This window comes from Malania oleifera, chromosome 3 (genome assembly GCF_029873635.1).
Source record: "Malania oleifera isolate guangnan ecotype guangnan chromosome 3, ASM2987363v1, whole genome shotgun sequence".
Taxonomy (NCBI): Eukaryota; Viridiplantae; Streptophyta; class Magnoliopsida; order Santalales; family Ximeniaceae; genus Malania; species Malania oleifera.
The window spans coordinates 6,999,473-7,022,488 of NC_080419.1; the positions used below are offsets into that span (position 1 = coordinate 6,999,473).

General features: G+C 37.2%; 1 protein-coding gene across 2 annotated transcripts in view; it reads right to left on the reverse strand.

Moving 5' to 3' along the window:
- LOC131152385 (rRNA-processing protein EFG1) overlaps positions 1-21,911 on the reverse strand; it is a 34,039-nt gene extending 12,128 nt beyond the window's left edge. The window contains exons 1-3 of one of the 2 annotated variants that reach the window (XM_058104237.1): positions 21,529-21,911; positions 20,546-20,675; positions 20,338-20,465 (exon numbers count right to left, since the gene is read on the reverse strand). In XM_058104237.1, the coding sequence (XP_057960220.1) occupies positions 20,338-20,465; positions 20,546-20,675; positions 21,529-21,654 (384 nt within the window). In that variant the 5' untranslated portion in view covers positions 21,655-21,911. The remainder of the gene's footprint in view (positions 1-20,337; positions 20,466-20,545; positions 20,676-21,528) is intronic. The other variant, XM_058104238.1, reaches the window with a different exon arrangement.
- Positions 21,912-23,016: the final 1,105 nt, after the last annotated feature.

Here is a 23,016-nt window from a genome sequence, read left to right on the forward strand (position 1 = left end):
CATACTGGAAAAGGAATTTCTCGTCTAAAGGTGGCAGACTCACGCTTATTAGAAGTACCTTGACAAACCTTCCCGTATATTTCATGTCTCTTTCCTATTCCAGGATTAATTACCAAGAGACTTGAAGGAATTCAGAGGAGTTTCTTATGGGGAGTGTCGGGGCAGAGTTCAAATTCCACCTTGTTAAATGGGGAATGGTCAAACAACATATTTGCTTGGGAGGCTTGGGGTTGAAGTTCCTTCACTTTCAATAAAGCACTTCATAGGAAATGGTTGCAGAGATTTATGAAAAAAAAAATGACCATCTTTGGCAGGGTATCATTGCTTCCAAATAGGAGTTTGAGCATAATGAATGGATTACTCAGGCCGCCAGAGGACCACATGGTGTAGGGGTATGGAAATTCATCAAGAAAGAATGGGATGACTTTCCCCTTTTATCAGAATTCAAGTGGGGAATGGGGGCAACATTTACTCTAGGCATGATGGGTGGCATGAGTGGGAGGCCCTAAGCGTTTTATTTACTGCCATCTACAACTTGGCCTATGATAAGGAAGCTCTCATTAGTCATCACCTTCAAATTTCAGAGCAAGGGATCTTCTAGAACATTCTCTTTTTTAGAAATGTTGAAGATTGGGAACTCCACCATCTCATTAATTTTTATAGCCATCTCTACAATTTCCAACACCAAAATATTCCCAATCAACTAGAGTGAGCCAGAGACAAAAACAGGGTCTTCTCGTTCAGATCGTTCTACACTCTCATCAATGAAAACAAAACACAGCAATCCCTTTTGGTCTCGCATTTGGAGTACAGCTGCCCCTACAAAGGTAGCTTTTCTTGCTTGGGTGGCAACACATGGAAAGATCTTAACCCTGTACAATCTGCCAAAAAGAAGCTGACCACCATCAACATGTGTTCCCTTTGCATGGCTGATGCAGAATCTTAATTGAGAATATCCTCCTTCATTGCCCCTGTGCAATGAATATTTGAATATGGCTCTAACCATGATCAAACAAAGTGGGTTGCTGCCAGCTTGGTGGGAGGGGAGCTCTGCGTTGATATTAATGTTATATGTTTCAAATTAAAAAAAAAAAAATATATATATATATATATATATATATTTGTTTAATAGTCATCAGTTTTATTTTAATTAAATATATGTTAAATTTAATATATTAGTTTTAACGTTTTAGAATATTAACTGCTACTTTAATGGTTTTGTATTTATGATGCTGGAAGTTATACTTAATATTACCTATATAAACTGTGATCCAACTTCATTTCAAGATACATTTTTCTTTAATATTAATTTAATTCGTAAATATTTTTCCTTCTATTATATTTTCAACAATCTTAAAGCCAAACGCAATTACCTATTTTAGAAGGGGGGAAAAATAAATTGCATATATTGAAAATTAAAAAAAAAATACTTTGATTCCATTAAGGTTGGTTTTAATAGTTGGTATTATTTTATATTTTGCAATAAGCATGACCATGTCTCCATTTATTTATTCAATTGTTTAAAAATTTGAATTTTGAACACTTAAATTTGAGGCTACTATATTGTCTTATTTGTAAATCATGAATCTCATGATACATGATTTTCAAAATGTAATTTTCATGTTAAATTTTTTTTTTTTAAGCTATCAAATTCAATGGCATCTTTTTTTTTTTTTTTTTTGGTGAAATAGCAATATTGGTTTAAAAAAAGGTATTTTGAAGTATGATGTCTTTTCTTGGTATGTATTGATGAGTATCATGAGTTGTTGACTGATATATTTTAGTTATTTATTTTTTTCTTCTTTTTTGAAACGGATTGAAATTAGTCTTTTAAATTCTCTAGATGATTGTTCATATAATTGGAGATGAAGTTACGAGAGTCCAATATTTGAAATCACAGTAGAATCAGGCAAGAGTGCTACTAAAATTCTAAGTATTTATTTGTTAATTGCTTATGGATGCATCTATATTGTGTTGGCATAAAGCAATTAATTAAAGTTTTCCATCATTTGGGTTAAAAAAAAAAAGATAATGTTCCTTATTTGGTCGACTTCTTTTACTTCTACCATACACGTAGCAATAATTATTTGGTTATAAATATGACTTCATTGACTTTTACCATAATTGTAGCAACAAATTAAAAATGTAATAGATTATTGATTACCACTACTGCTAGCAATCCAATTCCAACATTGCTACAATCAATTTAGTTTAAGAGTAAATCTTGAATGTAATAGGAGATAACTATGTCAATACAAATTTATTTGCCATTTTTAAAAAATTTTATTATTTTTTCCTATTATTGGTTAGATATTTTATACCTTTCAACATTGAGGTGAATCTAACTTGATGACTACATTCATTTATGAATTTGGCTAGAATAATTTATATTCATTGATGCTTCTACTTTATAGTTATTATGTAATTATCACACACACTTGTATTTTTTACTAGTCAACAACCTGGACTGTACTTCAATTTTTCACTTGTAAACGACATTGACTGCTTTATAGAGGAGATTGTTTCATTTCTTTTGTGGATGATTTTGGTTCATGGGGACTCTTTTAGAGCAATTTGTTTTGGCGCAAAAGGAAAGATATTTGTATCCACAAGTGATGACAAATTCGTTAAAATTTGGACCACAGATTCCTGGCACTGCAAAAGTATGATTTGATTAGAGCAGCGAGTGAGTGCAGTTGCAATAAGAAATGACGAACCGTTTGTTTTGCGGACAAATTTGGAGTTGTTTAGGTTGTGAATTTGGATGAGTTTTTTAATGAAAATCAAGCAGTCGTTCATAAGAAGGCAACACCAATTCTTATCCAACATTGCAGCATAATTACTAGCCTAGTATGTTAACCATTCTATTCATATGTTTTCATTTTATCCTCACTCATTTTTCTTTGTTTGCACGGGCTAATCAACGTATTGATTCAAATAATTAGGTTTACATCATAAGCATTTGAATACTCAAATGCCTAGAATTTTTTTTTTTTAGCATTATTTGTGTGACCAGATAACATGACATTTAATTTATATTTTTTTGTAACCCTATATTTGGTTATTAGTCATCATGTGTCATAGAAACTTCAACAACAATTAAGTTATGAAATGAAGAGAAATGGTCTTTCATTTCCAAAACTACTAAAATTTAATGTTGAGTTTCTAAATTTTGAATTGATGTTTTTTAGGTTGATAAATAATTGATTCATAAGCTAGCTGTTATTTTTTAATTTTGAGAATATATTCTTTAAATTTAAAGTCATAAACTTGAAAGATAATATTTTAATTTTTTTCTTAACATGGTTTTCTAAAGAGGAAAAAAAATAGGCTCTGATGCTCATAAATTTTTTCGTTATTATTATTATTATTATTTGTAGACGTCATTGTTAGTGATGTAAATACAATATATTTTATTGGAATTTAACATTTCTTTATTTCTGTAACGCTTTGATATAATGAGTGATTAGAAATTTTTTCTTAACAATGTAGACAAAGAGATTTGAATTTTTATTTTGTGCGGTTATCATATATTTCTAAATTGCATATGCTCATACTATGTTTAATAAAATGATTGAATAGACTATGAATCATATGATTGTGTGAAATTTGGCCATTTGAAATGTGGAGATTTTTAACACAAGTTTTGAATTATTTTTTTTATTATTAATATTATTTGAAATTCTAACTCTGGCTGTGAATTATTATTTATCATTATTAATATTATGGAAAAAATTTTCAAACTGGATTTTTAGTTGTTTAGTCAGATTATATACAAATGAAATATAATGCTACCTATGCAATAATTGAATTTTTGGGAATGATATAGAAATTTTATTAGTGATCCTTAAACAAAAATAGATGACATAAAGTTTAAATAATTCAAGACAATAAAAGTGGACTAAGTTTGTTATATATATATATATATATATAGATGTATATTGATACTTTGTATTTTCTAAGTTTTTTGTGTTACACAAGTTTTGATGTTCTTTTTTTCTTTTTCTTTTTTTATTACATAGGAACTTCAGCCACCAACGAGCCCTTCGAACCCCATGGTGCGACACCAAACCTACGGATCAGCGTCCTCTGCCCCTCGGTCTCGCTGATTAGGGTAAAGTCTGAATACGGACACGACTTCTGTACATCAACTGGACGTTCAATCAACCCGACCCCCGGGACACATCTTCATTACCATCCACGGTCCCCGCTGGCTCACAAAGAACTCTCACCATCTACAGTCTCCACTGGCTCACAGAGCGAACTCTCACCATCCACGGTCTCCGCTGGCTCACAGAGTAAACTCTCACCATCCACAAGCACCGCTGGCTCCGTAAGTATATCTACTTGGAATTGAACCCCTGATGCTCCTTCTTACATGTTGATGCCTTTTCCACCGCTTTATATTAATTTATTAGTTTCTCAAATTTCTTGTCTCTGGTATAATCGTATTAGAGATATGTTATTTGTGTAGTAATATTTTACTAAACTTATTTAAATATTGCTAAATTTGGAAATATATTGAACTGTGGAGGTTACAATGTTATAATAGCTATAATATTGTTTTGAGATTTATTATATTTGAGTCAAGCATACAAATTTTGGCTTGATCAATTGAATTAGAAGGTTCTTTTTTTTTTGCTTCCTATTGTTGGTGTTGACTTGTTTATTTAAATGGGAGATGTATATGTCTATAAATGAGACGACACTATTATTTTCTTTTTTTTGATAAGTAATAAGTTTATTGATATCAAAAATGAACACCAAGTACACAAGGAGTGTACATAGGGTAAACAAATCAAGAACAGAAAATAACAAGAATCTAGTAAATCAAAAACAGAAGAAAATGACTGGTTTCGCAAAGCAGCCAACCAATCCATCAAAGTTGTAAAGAAAAATAGCTTTAGGTCTGAAATGGATCTTTCCTTATCTTCAAAACACCTACTATTTCTCTCCCTCCAAAGACACCACAATAAACAATGAGGAACTATCAACCAAATAAACCCATTTCGATAACGACCAAATCTGCCTTGCCAACATGCTAGAAGTCCCACTACAGATTGCGGCATAACCCAACTTACTCCAAATAAACCAAACATCATAACCCACAAGTCCATTGCAACCGGACAATGAATAAAAAGATGATCAACCGTCTCATTATTACACTTGCACATGTAGCACCGATCCAATATCCAAACCTTTCTTTTTCGTAAATTGTCAATCGTTAAGCATTTCCTTAAAGCAGCAGTCCAAACGAAAAAAGCTACTCTAGATGGAATTTTCTGTTTCCAAATACTTTTCCAAGGAAAGCCACAATCTTTGAAGCCCATTAAAATACCATAATAACCTTTAACCAAGAAGCCCTTCTCTCTATCAGATTTCCAGCACATCTTATCCTCGCCGGACCCCTTCACCGATGCACCATATATGGTATCCACAAAACCAGTCAAGGCCTCTAATTCCCGAAGATGCATACCCCTAAAGAAACTTACATCCCACGACAAGACTCCATTATCAAACTTCATAAGTTCAGCCACGCTAGCTTCTTTATCTCGGCAAAATCTATACAAATCAGGATAGCTGACTGCAAGATACGTCTCACCACACCAATGGTCTTGTCAAAATTTCACCTTAGACCCATTTCCAATATCATATAGAACATGGCAAGAAAAAGAAGGCCATCCCCGACTAATATTTTTCGACAAGCCAACACAATGTGGACCATTAACAGGCCTAGTACACCAACCACCCCATTCACAGCTGTATTTCACCTCTATCACTTGCCTCCAAAGAGCAGCCTTCTCCATCCCAAATCTCCATAACCACTTCCTAAGCAAAGCTTCATTAAACTGCCTTACATTCCTTATCCCCAAACCACCCGAAGAAATGGGAGAGCAAACAGTATCCCATTTAACCAAATGGAATTTCGGTTCGTCACCAATGCCACCCCATAAAAAATTCCTTTGAAGTTTCTCATTACAGTTAGCCACAGCAGCAGGAATAGGAAATAAAGATAGAAAATAAGTGGGTAAATTAGATAGAGTGCTTTTAATTAAAGTGACTCTACCTCCCTTAGATAAGTACAAACGTTTCCACCCTGCTAACCTTCGTTCTATCCTCTCCAAAATTGGGTTCCATATTGTCTTATCCTTGAATTTGGCTCCCAAAGGAAGACCCAAATGTTTCATAGGAAGATTACCTTGTTTACAGCGAAGGACGTGCAAGCATAAGTCAAAAGTAAACACCATATCAACAGGAACCAACTCTGACTTGCCCAAATTTATCTCTAAACCAAATACCGCCTCAAACCACATAAGTATCACACAGAGAAACAAAATCTGATCCAGATCAGCGTCACAAAAAATTAGAGTATCATCCACAAAGAGAAGATGAGACACCACCAAAGCTCTTCCCTCTATACACCCCACACCAAAGCCTGACATGTGACCATCATGGACAGCTTTATCCAACATTCCCCCAGGGCTTCCATAACCAAGACAAACAACAAAGGAGACAATGGGTCACCTTGTCTCAACCCCGCAGAGCTCTCAAAAAACCCACAAGGAGTGCCATTTATCAGACTGGAGAAACGAACTGTAGATATACAAAAGAAAATCCACCGCCTCCATTTGGCAGAGAACCCACCCCGTTCTAGTAACTGCATAAGAAAACCCCAATTTACATGATCAAAAGCCTTCTCAACATCTAATTTGCAAAGTAGCCCTAGCACCCCAGTTTTCAATCTACTATCAAGGCATTCATTAGCAATAAGTACAGGGTAAAGAATCTGCCTGTTCCTCACAAAAGCATTCTGTGAAGCTGAAATTATATCTTCCATAACCGTGCGAAGTCTGGTGGCTAAGACCTTAACAATGATCTTATAAACCCCCCCAACAAGACTAGTAGGGCGAAAATCCTTTACTTCAATTGCTTCATTTTTTTTAGGGATGAGAGTGATGAAAGTAGCATTCAGGCTTTTCTAAAACTGGCCTTTAGCAAAAAAATGATGGAACACAGCCATAAGATCAGGTTTGAGAATCCCCCAGCAAGCTTGGAAGAAAGCCATTGTAAATCCATCTGGTCCAGGCGATTTATCACCATTAAAATTTTGTATGACATCAAAAATTTCCACCTCCTCAAATGGTCTGTCTAGCCAATCTGCATTATCACCGGATATTCTTGGAAATACTAAGACTTCTGGGAATGATTGAATAACTTGTTGCTCAGAGTATAAATTCATGAAAAACTAAGTGATGTAATCAACAATCATACCTTGATTGGAAGACAAGGCACCATCAACCACAAGGCTCTCAATACCATTATTTCTTCTATTAGAATTAGCCATTCTATGGAAAAATTTGGTATTTGCATCCCCCTCCTTCAAATGTAGCACCCTAGACTTCTGCCTCCAACTAATCTCTTCTAAAAGAGTGAGCTTTTCAATATCGGTGCGGAGAGTAGCTTGTTCTAACTTTTCCTCAACTGTTAAAGGACGAGTTTCCTCTCTAACATCTAAGTCATTCAATTTGTTCCAAAGTTGCTATATCTTAACAGTGACATTCCAAAATTCTGCCTCGTTCTACTTTTTTAAATCCAACTTCAATGCTCCAATTTCTTAGCTAGTATGAAACTAGGATTTCCTTGGAACGAATAGGATGCCCACCACTCCTTCACTTTATCAACAAAGTTCCCCTCCCTCAACCACATATTTTTTGAGCGAAAAGGAGTTCTACCTCTTCGGTGACACCCCCCCCCCCTCCAACAGAATTGGGTAGTGATCAAAAAGTATTTTGGACAGCCTTCTCTGATAAAATTGAGTGACGTGATCCGCCAAGAACAGAGAGAAAAGAAACCAATCTATTCTAGAAGCACGGGAAGAATAGGACCAAGTGTAAAGGCCTCCTTCCATAGATATATCCATCAGCCCATGAAAAGAGATAAAATCTGAAAATTCATGCATAGCCTGAGTATAACTTACAGCCCCTAGTCTTTCTGATGGGAAGCAGATTATGTTAAAATCACGTCCTAGGCACCATGGCGAATCCCACCAACTAATCAGCCCTGTCAGCTCCTCCCACATTTTCCTACACCTCTTGTTCAAATTTGGCCCATAAACACCTGTGAAAGCCCACTCAAATTGATCACCGACATTTTTAAATTTGTATGAAACAGAAAAATACCCCACTGCTTCCTGCCTTTTCCACTACCCTTCGATCCCACATCAGGACAGTACCTCCAGAAGCACCTTCTGAACCCAAGTACAACCAGTCTACATATGTACAACTCCATATACTTCGTACAATTCCTCTAGTAATCCATTCAAGTTTAGTCTCTTGCAAACATACAATATCAGGTTTCCATGTACGCAACAAATTACGAATCTGAAGCCTCTTCTCAACCTCATTCAATCCTTTGACATTCCATGAAAGCATCTTCAGATTCATTTAGAAATAGAGAGAGCCTGCTCCCTATTAATACCACTGTGCCTAGATGAAGTAGAACCATAATTAATTGAACTGAATAAACCTTTCAGTTCTCTTAAACCTTAAGCACCAGTTCTCTTCAAGTCACGTGCATTTTTTTCCAAAGTAGCCCTACGGTGTAATTCAGCCTCAACAGCTAGCAAAAAAGTGGTTACTTGATTTTCCAAACCTTGTAAGGATGTGCCCAGAAAGTTGTCAAACCCTTTAAATCTTCTTTGGAACCACTCCAAATAAGGTACTTCCCTCATTGGACTCTCCACATCCACAACTTCCTGTCCTTCCATAGTCAAGGGTAAAGAATAGGCTAGTGGTTCCACTGCTAAAGGTGACAAACCCCTCTCGTTAGGTAGCCCAACAACCTTTGTATCGTTGTCCAAGGCCCAATCCTCCACAAGTACATCATTCCCATCATACTAAGCTGGTAACACCTCCAAAATATCTGTAGGCTTCAACGGAACCAAGGACAATTGGTTTTGCTCTTCCAAACCCTCTATGACTTCACCAGGTGGCAAAGAAATCTGAATTGGAACCGCAACTCTTCTTCCATCTCACAGCTTAAGCACCCACTGCTCAGAATTTCCCCACTTCCTGAAAATATTGCCGGAATGTTCTTGAAGAATCAATTGGATGTCTCGCTGCAAGTTTTCCTCACCATCGGATGTGTTTGCTGACTCACCGGTGTCGAGGCACTCTTTATCGGCCTCATCATAGCCTAAGTGCTCCGTATCGGTCTCATTGGAGCCTAAGAGCTCAGTATCGGTCTCATTGGTGTCAATACTATTAGTCCCGGTGTCATCGGAAGATTTCATTGACTGGGCTAGCACCGACGCGCTTCGGTGATCAACTTCAGATTGCTTCGAATCAAGAACCACAACATCGCCCCTTCTCACTGAACTCCCCAAGGCTGAAGATGACGATTCTAGATTCTGGGTCTTATTGTTTTGAAGGGCTTGTGTTGGTTTGGGCCGCCAGACTGAGATGGGCTTGGGATTAGGTATGGGCTTTGGCTTGAAGGGAGCTTTGGGCTTAAAACTTTTAATGTTTTCCTTGATCTTCTCTATACAACCCACTTCCTGAGCTCGAGTAACTTTGGACCATATTACCTCCCATTCTCCATCTAACCCACTATGCAATCTGAGGCTTATATTCAGAGATACATAAGAGTTTGTGCTACCACTAACGTTCTCAGTAATTTCCACTGAAACATTAGCCTTTAATTTTGCTTGTTCCTTCCCAGTTCCCAAATCAGGTATATCGTGGCTATGATTTCTCAATTTTGAATTTTGAGAATATGGCATTAATTGCTTTCCATTCTTGCTACCACCATCATCTCCCCGACCCCCCTCCACCGCTGCCCATAGAAAAGTTTTGGAATTCTCCCATGAGTTTAAGTGCAGATTGGGATGTCTGTTTGCTGGCTAACGTCTCAAGAGCAATGGCTTTCCATAGATGAAATCCAAACCCTCTCCACCCGCTACCCAGTTTTCCTTCTGGCACCACCAGAAATCCTTTCCGACGGCCATGTATAAGTTCTGAGATCATTAAAAAACAGCCATGTGCATTGTATTCCAACTGCAAAATAAATACTTGCTCACCATCTATGAATGTTCATGCAAAATTACCAAGAGTTACATTGGACATTAGCTCCTCCACAATAGCTAGCAAACGTTTTGCACTCTCTTTGCCCATGCAAACTGATCGGACAGAGTATCAATTTCGCTCAAAAATGCGTAACATGAAATAAGAACCACCCTCCTCAACTGAGAATTCAAAAGTCTTGGATTCTACGAAAAGGAAAATAGAACCCCCCATTCTTGAGCATATACCAAGCACTCTAAGTTAATCTTTAAACTTTCTCAAAAACTGAATGATAGGGCTTGAAGAGGATTCAAGCCTTCAACGAAGACAACTCGACGACTCATAGGCTCCCTCATTCATTTTGGGCTTAAAGAGGATTCAAGCCTTCAACGAAGCGACGTCTGGGGATGGAGGCTGCACCGCTGCAATGCCTGTCGATCGATGGCTAGGGTTGAAGGCTGCAATGTCAGGCGATGGAAGCTGGTGTGGAGGTTCGAAGGCTAGCAAGGAGGTTCAAAGGCCGAGACTCACAAGGCTAGGGTTCACTCATTCAGTGGTTCAGACCTCAAAAATCGTCGTCTTGTCCTTCTCAGTTGTGATGTCCGGCAACGGAGGTTGGGAGCCTAGGAGTGGAGCTGGAGATTTGAAGTAAACTCACAAGCAGGAGCAAGGGTGGAGCTCAGTCTATTGTTTTCTAGTAGATAATATTTTAATATTTTATTCTATTCCACTCGTATATGGAGAAAAAAAAAAGATTTATCCATTTTTTCCCCAATTATACAACTACGTGTTTTTTGTAAGGCACATAAATTTATTATCATTTTCTGTGGGGATTAAAGTGTTTTCGATATTCTATTTATACGTGAAATAGACGATGGTGCATAAATATGCAATTAAATTAGTATGTTCAATAATTATTATTAATATTTTACAATGCAAGATTGGTGCAAATGAGGCATAGTATTTGCATGATAACAGTAGAGTGATGATAGAGTCACCTAAATTTACGAGTCTTAAATGGCACACAAAAATTAATTCGAGCATGATAATAATACACATAGATGTGTAATTTTATAGTGCATTGTCCAAGTGGATAACAGACACATAGTCATAGTATTGGCTTCACTTAGTATATTTGTGGACTAACTTGAACTAATTGAATAGTTAAATTGGGCTATTATTAGTGTGATCACAAAAATGTGGGGGTACCTAGTACCAATATGATTAAATTATGAGTGAGAAACAGTTGTTGATTTATGAACTCCTTATCTAAAGGGTTTGGTAGAAAGCTAATGGGAAAATAATAATAATAATAATTGAGTGGGATGTATCTTAAGCCCTAAACATAAACTACTAATGATGGCAACTCAACCTGTGTGATTGGAGATCCCATGAACAAGATTCAATGAGTAATAACAAAACATTGAGTAGTTTGATGAGCACTATTACTTGTTTTGATCATCCCTATGGTGTTGGAATAGTGCAACTGTAATGATTGTGAGGTTGAGTTTATCTCTTAATAAATTCATATCCTTTGTTAGGTGGTGTGTTTAGTTCGAGTTACACATTTAATGGATATACCTATGTGTGGGATTGCTTCCTATGAAAGTTTACTGAGCTAAAACTTTCCAGAGCACTCATGATTATCCAAGTATGGTGCATGGTGTCACGGACCCCCAATTTAAAATCAATTAAGGGGCCGCGCGACACTCTTTGAGGCTCTCCCTTGACAGAGTCAGCCAACAACTACACGTTCAAACCCGTTGTCATGAACATACGAGAGGTTTCTAGAAGCCATTCATAGTCATGAAATATCAGTTCCAACAATAATGAATTCATGAAGACAAGCGACCTTCATACTCAATGATACGTGGAACTAATTGTTATATTCAATCAACAAGATAACCACACAAGTCATCATCCGAGTAATTCAATATCCAGTATAAAAATCTCTGGCAAGGACAGGTGAAGACATCTCTCCTCCCCATTTAACCGAGATCACACTGTTGAACCCTAACATTCTCCCCCACTCACTCTATCGACGACCTCGTCGATGTATATGTAAGAAGACTTCCCACTCTTGTTGTTGTTGACAACCTTTGTCATTTACTACATGTCTACCAAGTTATACTCTACATATTTAGTCTCAACTGTATACGATTCATCCACAGTATGAGGGAACCATGAATACTCACTTGCAAAGAGCTAAAAAGGACATAGACTCAGCCACTGTGTGAGATTACGATGACTACTAACTTGCAAAGAGCTGAAAAGACAAACGACTCATCCACTGTGTGAGTTAACTACAAGTACTGACTGGTAAAAAGCTAAAAAGGGATATGACTCATCGACTATGTGGGATAACAACGACAACTGATAGGTAAGGATCTGAAAAAGGAAACAACTCATCGACTGTGTGAGGTAGTTGACTACTGACTTGCAAAGAGCTGAAAAGGTATACAACTCATCCACTCCAATTGGTTGTCTTTTGGGTATTGAAATAAACTGAATCTCCCATCATGCCATCGTTCAAGTCGACAGAGGCTTCCAGTTCTCAATATTAACATGGTTAGAGCATGCAACTTTCACCCTGCCTACCCTTTTCACGTTTTGGCATGTCACCCTACCTGCTTTCCTAGGTACTTGGCGGGAACCATTATCCTTTCTCTGCCATACTAACCGAAGCATGCATCGTTCACCCTGCCAACCCTTTAGCACTTGGTGTGACACCCTACCTACTTTCCTGGGCCCTTGGTGTGAACCATTACCTTTTCTCTGCCATGTTGACTTACCAGAGCGTGCAACATTCACCCGGCCAACCCCTTTAACACTTAGCATGACACCTTGCCTACTTTCTTGGGTGCTTGGCGGGAACCATTACCATCTCTCTGTAGTCCAACTAAAAGTCCTCTGCTCACTTACACATAAAATTGTCATAAATTCTTTTCCATTCTTCACACGCACAAAGATAACCCACGATCTCAATTAACTCCCATAGGGCGGCCTCAAGCTCTATTGGCATTACCCCGAGGGATTTTGGATTGCATCCGACCTTGATGTCTTTCAGCCTATTCAACGCTTCCGACAGCTCAATATTCTCTGACAGACCTCAAGCTCTATTGGTCTGTTTCCTATAGGGAGGCCTCAAACTCTATTGGCTCTACCCTTTGGGATCATGGATGGCATCATGCCGGCTATGTGATTCAACCTATTCAAAGCAACAACTCAATACTCTTTGGCAGACCTCAAGCTCTATTGGTTTGCTTCCCGTAGGGAGGCCTCAAGCTCTATTGGCACTACCCCTTGGGATGATGGATGGCATCACAACCTCGATGTGTTTCCAACTGCTCAATCCTCCTCTCGAAATGCCTCAAGCTTTGTTTGTCTTTCTCCTTCCTAAGATGGGAGATATGGCATCATGCCCCCAATGCATTTCAGCCTATTCTCACTGTAGGAACCCAAACCAAGAAAAATAAAAAGAAAAGAAAAGAAAAATAAAAAGAAAAGAGAAAGGAAAGGAAAAGAAAGGAAACAGTTTGGTACAAAGATCAAACCGATGATGGTTTGAGGAATCTCAGAAAAACCGTTGACGGTTTTGGGTGGGCACGGTTTGGTATGAGACCAAACCGTCGACGGTTTCCTGCGGGCCAAGGGCCTATAAGTAGAAACTTTTCTATTTTATTTCATTTTTAACACTCTCTCTCTCCACTTCAAATTAGGGTTTTTCTCTCTTCTCTCTCCCCCACCCCTAAGTAGTGTTTCACTCTCTCTCTAGCCCAAAATCTCTCCACACGCACTCTCCGATCCTCTCTCTCTCCTCCCGGCTTGCCGGTCCTCATTTCTCGGCCAGGTTTAAGAAGCTAGGGTTTCCTCCGAAAGTTGTAGGCAGATTTTCAGGAACGGGTAAGGGGATTAGATTATGTCAGTTATTTTTGAAATGTGAACCGATTAAACTAAAGTATATGGATATAGGAATATTATATATGATTTTCTGAATGAATCGGGCATATGAAACGAGGGTTTTGGTTATTATACATATTTGGGGAAAACTAAGTGAGTGGGGTTATCATCTCCTTTTCCTAAAAAACATATGTACTGAGTTAAACTAAACCCTAGAGATGATCATACGTTTATTTTCAGCAAAATATATTTTCCTAGGGCAATTTATTATATTATGAAATATCACTCAAATCGTGTGGCATGAGAATGTTTATTATTATTGCATAATTAAACCTGATGGTTTTTATGGTATTATACAATGAAAGATATGGTTTTATACTGATCTCAGGAATTGTTAAGAATAATGTGGTGTTATGATATGACGGTTTTTATACCGAGTTATGATATGACAAGTTCTATACAGAATTATGGATATGACGATTTTATACTAAATTATGATATGATGATTTTATACCAAATTATGATATGACAGGTTCTATACTGAATTAAGAATATGACAATTTTATACCGAGTTGTGAAAATGAGATCATGTTACAGCTTTTACTATGTAAATTATATATATGGTTTATGAACCCTGAGGGTCTAGATCTTATGGAAGCTTGGTACCGCAACTAATGAAAGTGTTAGTGCAGTCACACTGTAGTGGAAGTATAGGTCATAGACAGTCGATTTGGCCTAAGTAGGGTCGTACCCTCCTATAATCCGGACTAGGTAGAGGTGGACAAATCGTACTTCAAAGCATGTTATGTTGACCTAGCAGTGGTCGGCCGGCCAGATTGCTAGGTCCAATCTTCGAACCGCACAACCCGATCATGGGGGTTATTTATGATGTTATATGATTGCCCAATAAGGAAGGTTCTCTATTCATATATGTAATTTATGAAAAATGGGCTATATTGAGCCAAAAGTACATTATCAAAGAAAATGTATGTATTTTCAATGATATAGGTGTGAGTACAGTTTTCAAATGCCATTTCACTTACAGTTCAATATATGAACGTATTTTGTTCACACTAAAACTCATGTTAGTCACACACTGATGATAATCTAATTCATATTACTGAGAAGTGTCTCACCCCAATATCTATCTCATATTTCAAGTCCTACAAGGAATCGACCCTACATGCGACAGGGCTGGGATTAGATTTTTGTAGTTATTGTAAGTGCAAGTGAGACACTAGTTTATTATGTTTGTTTAATTTGGGATGTAATATACATAACATGGGGACACATATGGGTAACTAGGATGGTTTAGAACTCTGGTAAAGTGTTTGAGGTTAATTGTCTTCCGCTGCATGTTTTATATTGAGTGTATGGACAGGAGCACCCAGGACCCCCTTTCTGGTTCGGATAGCTAACACTATAGTTCTAGTATCAGAGATTATTATAGGGTTTATTTATGGAATAATAGCACACCGGGCCCCACTGGGTTAGGGGCGCTACACTCAAGGCTTTCAACTACTTCATACCAGGGATTTTTATACATGGAATGACTTACTCAAGTTCCACAATTCTATTTTCAAAATCATTTATCTCTTTGGCGGCCTCAAAGTCTATTGGCCTGCCTTTCTTTTGAGTCATCCCTTGCCTTACATGCCTCCGCATTGTTTTGTTTTACAAAATTTCAAATTCTCAATTTACAACTCATAGTGTTCACGCACACCGTGCTCTAATACCAAATGTCATGGACCCCCAATTTAAACTCAATTAAGGGGCCGCGCAGCACTCGCCGAGGCTCTCCCTCGACAGATTCAGCCAACAACTACACGTTCAAACCCATTGTCATGAGCATACGAGAGGTTTCTGGAAGCCATTCATAGTCATGAAATATCAGTTCCAACAACAATGAATGCATGAAGACAAGCGACCTTCATACTCAATAATACGTGGAACTAGTTGTTATATTCAATCAACAAGACAAAAACACAAGCCATCATCTGCGTAATTCAACATCCAGTATAAAAATCCCTGGCGAGGACAGGTGAAGACATCTCTCCTCCCCATTTAACCAAGATCACACTGTCAAGCCCTAACACATGGCCTATTCATACCAACCCACAAGAGTATTGTGTCTAGAGATGTTATGCGAGCGACATGTTTATAGTGTTACGCTAAAAGAATTTGGTTTAAGAATTTAAAATTCACCAAGCTCTTGTAGCTCATAACATATTTTATCTAAATGCAATTCAAACCAAAAGGTATTGTCACCCAACGCATTACAACTCAGAGTTACACGACACTGATTTTTTTATCCTTCTTCGATTTTTTTTAATTTGAACCATGTGGAGGATTGTTGATATTAATGTTATATATTTCAAATTAATATATATACATACATTAAATTTAATATATTTGTTTTAATATTTTAGAATATTAACTACTACTTTAACGGTTTCATATTTATGATGTTAGAAGTTATACTTAATTTTATCTATAAAAACTATGATCCCACTTCATTTCAAGATACATTTTTCTTCTTCGAAATAACTTCATCTTCTACTCTCTCTTGAGATTTATATTTTGTTGGATAACTAAATAACACTACATGTCCTATAGCTCTGGTGTTTATGAGTGCGCACAAAACCGATCCAGCTGAGTAATCCTATAGGTTGTGCGCACAACGACTATATGCACCGAGAAATGTTCTCCACAGGCACAATATCGGCTTTAAGGACAGTGGTCCTTGACGCCTCAACTTCTGACAAGTATTTGTATTTTTTATTTAACATTTTTCCTTCTATTATATTTCCAACACTCTAGGCATGGAAAGGGATTCAGGCAACCAAGTAGCAGAGGAAGGCTTTGCCTCTCATCCCTCTTGCAATTTTCTGGTGTGCTTGGAAAGAAAGAAACAGGAGAGTGTTCCAAAAACTCTGTTACACTGCTTCAGACTAGTAAAAAGAGCAATGGATTACTGCAGTTTCCAGCTGGCATAGTAGGATTGTAGTGAATGACCATACTGAAATTTTAGACATTTGAGACATTCTGCAGGAGGGATGACTGCGAAATCTGGATTGGCACCCCCTTGATGCCCTTTTAATAAAGTCCTTTTACTGATCAAAAACATAAAATTCACACCAAAATAAATTCAAAGACCCGAACACTTTTACAAGGATGTCCAACGGAGAATTAAGCACTCACACCCATAGGCCAAATCAACTAAACCCACGACAGACGCACTAATCTCCCCACAATCATGCATTATCTGTACAATTCCATATCTTTTATGAATTCGCATGTTTTCTGCTTTCCTAACTTCAGACACAAACTTGAAATGGTACATCTACCTTCCTATTTTTTGATAATTGGCTTCCTTTTGGTACTCTTATGGATCATTATGGACCAAACTTACCTAGAATCACCGTTAAATGATCTAAAGTTTCAGCTCTAACAAAAGGAAGAATGTGCACTTGGCCAAGAAGAGTTTCAAGCTCAATTTCTGAAATCAGATCTGGTTTGACCTTCTATCCTATTCCTGCACAAGAGGATATTACAACTTGGTCTTCAATTACCTCTGGCTCTCTCTTTCTCTGGAGCCTTCTTGGGAGTCAAATCAGAGTAAAAACCCTAAAATTCCATGGTCCTCGGCTATTTGATTCAAAGATTGTAGACTTTGTAGTTTGAGACAAGCTTTTATCTCTTGACTTGTTGAGTGGGAAACACTGAAGACCTTGGACAAAATTGCAACATGAGGGAGGTCTCGTAAGTCATGACCCACATAGTTAGTTTGTCATCAGTACTTGGAAAGCAGAAATCATTTATTTTTTAAATGTTCTTCCAGTGAGCTCATTTACCGGGGGCTACAAATTCCCTGAAGACCCTAGTCAGTTCTCTAGTAGGAACAAGGAGGTAAACAAGCTGGCCTGCCTGGGCAACAGTCCTTCAGCTCTCATCAGTAAGATTACATGAACTGCCTGCATCTACCATGTCTGGAAATCCAGAAACTCTTTATTTTTGAGAACTTTCCTTTGAACTCTGATGAAGTCTTGAGAAGGATATTAGAGAATGACAGAGGAAGGATATCTGAGGTTGGGAGATTTGCTGTTTTTTGGTAATTTCTCGTAAATTTTCATTTTGTATATTCTCTCCTTCCTTTCCCCAAAAAAACATCTACACTTAAAGACAATGATATTGTGCCTCAGCAACCATTAGTTACTCTTACCCTTTCAATGTCACTCTCAACTTTCAATGAGTCAAAGTCCTTTACAACTGAATCTTTTACCACTCTCAACATTCTCTGTTTTTTCCCTCACAAATTTTCACTCTATTTGCCACCTTTACTTGCTTTTAGACCTTAATCACTTCAGAAAATTATCAGAATTCACATCCTTGAAAATCTATGATCCTTCAAATCACCTACCTGATTGCTAGAATCCCTCTTCATCTCCCAGCGCTATTCATCACAAGCTTTTTCTTGTTCTTCCTCAGAAGGGATCATCAAATTAACCACATTAAACTAGATGGATATGGGTTTTTCATTTGCACAACATCGCCCAAAACAACTCAACAGCTGTCCCTTTCATGAACATTACTCATATGGTCTAGAGCACCACATGTATTATCCTTCTGCTTGTATACGACAACTTCAATTGATCACGAACCTAATGCTTTCTCACCAAGACTTCCAACCAGATTGTCATTGTCTTGAAGCTGTCTTTGATTCAATTTATTCATTTTAGCCTCATCCAAAATATTGTACAGCTTCCCTCCCTCTTTATTAGATATAGTTGCATTTTCAAACATGACTTTTGATCATTCGGTTAAGAAGACCTTGCACACCAATATTTTAAAAGGTAAAAGAGCCTAAGTAGATGCTAATGATGGGAAGAAGGTGCCTGTTCAGTAACAAATTTTTGGCCTGCCGCAATAATATTTCAACAAGTTAAAGAACCAAATTAGATTCTGGATACAATGGGAAGAACCGAAGAAGGTACCTGTTTTGCTTTTTTGGGCAGCCCCAATCTTAGATGGGGCCCAAAATAAATTATAATTCTCAAAAATTATCCACTGAGTTCAATGTGTGCCTCAGTGCGATTAGAGACACAGTGTCCTTCCTCGGACCAGTTCCTAAATTCTTCATTAGCCCACCACACTCCACACATCAGCATTCATTATCATTCGAATGTATTCCTTTATTAACCACCTCTGCCCAATTTGCTTGTTCTTTTCTATGAGCTCCAAATATTTAATCGCAACCTCCAAGCTGGGAAGCACCAGCTTGTAACTTGAACCAGGGCATCAAAAGTGAGTAGAACAGCTGTCCAACTCACTGGACAACCCTGAAGTTGAAATTCACTGGCCTGCTTATCTAAAAAACTATGTAACTGCAACCACCTCCTTGAGAACTACACCTCAAAAATATATATATACACTTCTACTTAAAAACTATAACCCAAATTCAAAATATTTCCCCTTCTGTTGATTCGGTTCTCATTCTTGCATGGTACTCAATACAAAAAAGTTCCAAAATTTCTCATGTTCATACCCCTCCATTCCTAGAAGCAAGCACCAATCTCGCAATAATGCACCCATTTTTTACATCACATATGGATGGTGAAACAAAAATGTTGTCATTAACCTTCTCAAATCTCAGATTGAACGGTGGAGCTTTGATTTGAAACAATTTGGGGATATGATTTACACCATTCTGTTAATCTCCACTTTATGCAATGAAAGACCGCTTCATCCTGCTCAAATTACCTTCAAGACTGCATTGTCACTTGTCAGGATGACAATCTGAGAGACCACTGAGATCTGACCCTTCCACAGATTTGATTCTACTTCTCGCACTGATATCTGGCTAATGTTCAGTTCACCATTATTTTCCATTTTATAAATTATATTTAGAGTTAGCTTTAGAAACCAGTAATCCCTGACCACTGTGTTCCACCCTACACCGACTTTAGCTCGAGCAAAGCAAGCTGAAGTATGGAAAAATATTGCTGTAACCTGCCTAGCATATAACAAACTTGCTTGAGATAAGAACCAACTAATATCCAAAGCAGAATGGGATTGACTCACAGCTTTTCTACAGGAGCATACGCTCAAATAACCAAGTCATACTGTTTAGTTTATTTAATAATGGGTTGCTGCAACACATACTCTAGTACAAATTAATAGACTAATAGATCAGCACAGCATTATTTCCCATATGTGTGTGTGCACATGCATATGGCAAAATCGTATCAAAATGTTTATGAGCTTTCTTGTATGCAGTTAGAGTGAAAACGGTCCTATTTATTCCAAGGGATAGTTCTGACATGATGTCCTATGTTCATTCACAAAAGAACAAATGGCACCAAAATACGCAGCTTACCCTAACATATTCAAGATCTTCTTTCAATTTGGAAAGCTGCTCAGAAATTTCTGCTTCGTGGGCCTGCCCAGATGAGGCACGTTGTTGTTTCTCCAATCGTCTTATTCTTCTTTCGATCTTCCTTCTCTCTGATGAATGCAAATGTTTGAAATTTTATCTTTCTCAATTAAATGTAAATTATGTAACATTTTATCAAACCAATGATTACCAAAAAACTTTATCTTTCTGTCACGTAAAAATATTTTACGCTCCACAGCCAGACGAGTATGAATCTCCTGCTGTTTCTTGAGTTCTTCTAACCTCTTTTGCTGAGCATCTCTGACTTCAGGAGGAAGATTCTTAAAAAAAAAACAAAAAAAAAAAATATCAGTCAGTGTGGATCGCATAATCCCATTAAGTCAGGATACAGGGAGATCCTTGAACAAAATCACTAACACACACACCACCACAGTTCATCCAAGAAACAAGTAAAATAAATAAAATGAAATTGCTTGATAACAACTTCATGCATCCAAGAAGCATGAAAATGCTCTGCCAGAATCATATAGAACTGGAGAATGAAACAGCATATTACATACTGGCAATCCCAAAGCCAACAGCCCCAGGCTGGAAGCATAAATTATGCACGTAAAGCCAAATAACAAATATTGATGGAAAGGAGAACAGTTGGGAAAAGAAATAAAATGCAAATGTAACCAAATAATAGATATTTCAGCTTTCCATAGCATTTACAAGCAATGGTCCATTCTATATTGATACCATAAATAATTTAAACAAAAAATGTATATCATAGAGTTGGAGACAGTGAAGCTCTATTTAATTTCAAAATAAAGAAAGAAATAAAACAGCGAGAAGGAAATGAATCAAATTTTGAAACTTCAAACTTTAATTACCTAGAACAAGAGACAAGAAAATAACCATTAAACATATATCCTCAAGTGAAACCAACACAATGATTAGCCTCGTCCAAACGAGTCATGTGATATTCACGATTAAAAAACACGAGAAAACAAGTATTATAATTACGTTTCGGTTTCTTTCCCTGCACTCTTTAAGAAACCAAATGGATAATATTATAATAAGCATCAATCCAAGACATATCCAGAACAGCTGCTTCAACAGAAGACACATGCGGATACAAATGCACGAGTTTTAGTACTTGTGTAAGAAATTTGACGGAAGAGAGTGTACCCTACGAAGCATACGTTCGGCGGAGCGAATTTGGTTCTTGAGAGAGACGGATTTGGGCTTTTTAGCGACGCCCAAACCTTTGGATCGGGGTCGGCGTTCCGCAACCCTGCGCTTGCCGTGCGCCATTGCTGGCGAGAGAGAAAGAGAGGGAGAAGGACGAGAGGTCAGTTCACTCTGTTGTGGTTGTGTCCTAGAAAGAATGAGTTCTTCCGCAGCTCCAACAGCTGTAGGGTTCGCATGACAGTGACGGGCTCGCCCTGCGCTTTTCCCCTTTCTCCCGATCGAGTACTGCCGGACTTACCATGATCCGACGATATGAGATCAACCTTTTGCGAAAACCTCCGTTAGTTTTGTGGTATTGGCATTTTACACGCACTAAAAGTAAGAAAATCTAAATTAATATATTAAGGATTTAAGGGTAAGTTTGTCACAATAAGGGCTGCAAATGAGTCCTCCAACTTGACTCGTTTGACATATATATAACTTGAATTTAACTTGAGCATAACTCAACTAAAATTCACTTTACATATAAACAAGTTAAGTTCAAGTTCAAGTTTGAATTTGAGTTTGAGTTTGAGTTTGAGTTCGAGTTCGAGTTCGAGTTCGAGTTCGAACTCGAGCTCAAACGTAAACTTGGTTCAACTGAACCTCATTTCAAACTAATAAACAAATCAAACCATTAATCAATTAAAATAATTTACAATTAATAAATATAATTTGATAAAAATATATTTTAAAGTAACAAATTTAAAATCAAATATTTAATGTTGAGTTTGTTCACGAACCTAATATTGAACTAGTTCACGAGCTCAATATCGAGTTAGTTTACGAGTTACTGAACGAGCTAACTCATGAGTTGTTAAAAGAGTTAGCTTACAAGCCTAACAATCCAAGTATGAACTAAATCGAGTTCGGCTCATTTAGTTTACAAGTTTGAAATTTGAGCTTGAACTCGACTTGTTTAGCTTAATAAACGAATTTGAATGAGCTATTATCGAGTCGAGCACCGAGTAGCTCACGAGCGGCTTGACTTATTTGCAACCCTAACCTCAACTTCATCTTTTTAAAAGTAAACTAGCCATGGGTAGCACTAGGTACGTGCTCCATGGCTCTCTATTTTTTAAATTTTAATATATATATATATATATATAACAAATAATTAAATAGTATAAGGTCATTTTAAAGTTGTGCTAATAGTTATAGGTGTATTTTGGAATAATTATGAGTAGTTATGGGGACAATTTTGACATAATTATAAAGATATTTTAGGATATTTGTGAATAGTTAAAAGAGTATTTTGGAATAATCATTGGTAATTATAGGTATAAATTGACATCTTTGAAAGAAGACACTAAAGGAAGAAATCCCTTTATAGTAATAAAGATTCCAAATAGTTATAGAAGTATTTTAGGATAATTATGAGTAGTTAAGTGAGTATTTTTGAATAATCATTGACAAATATAGGGATAAATTTGACATTTTGGAAAG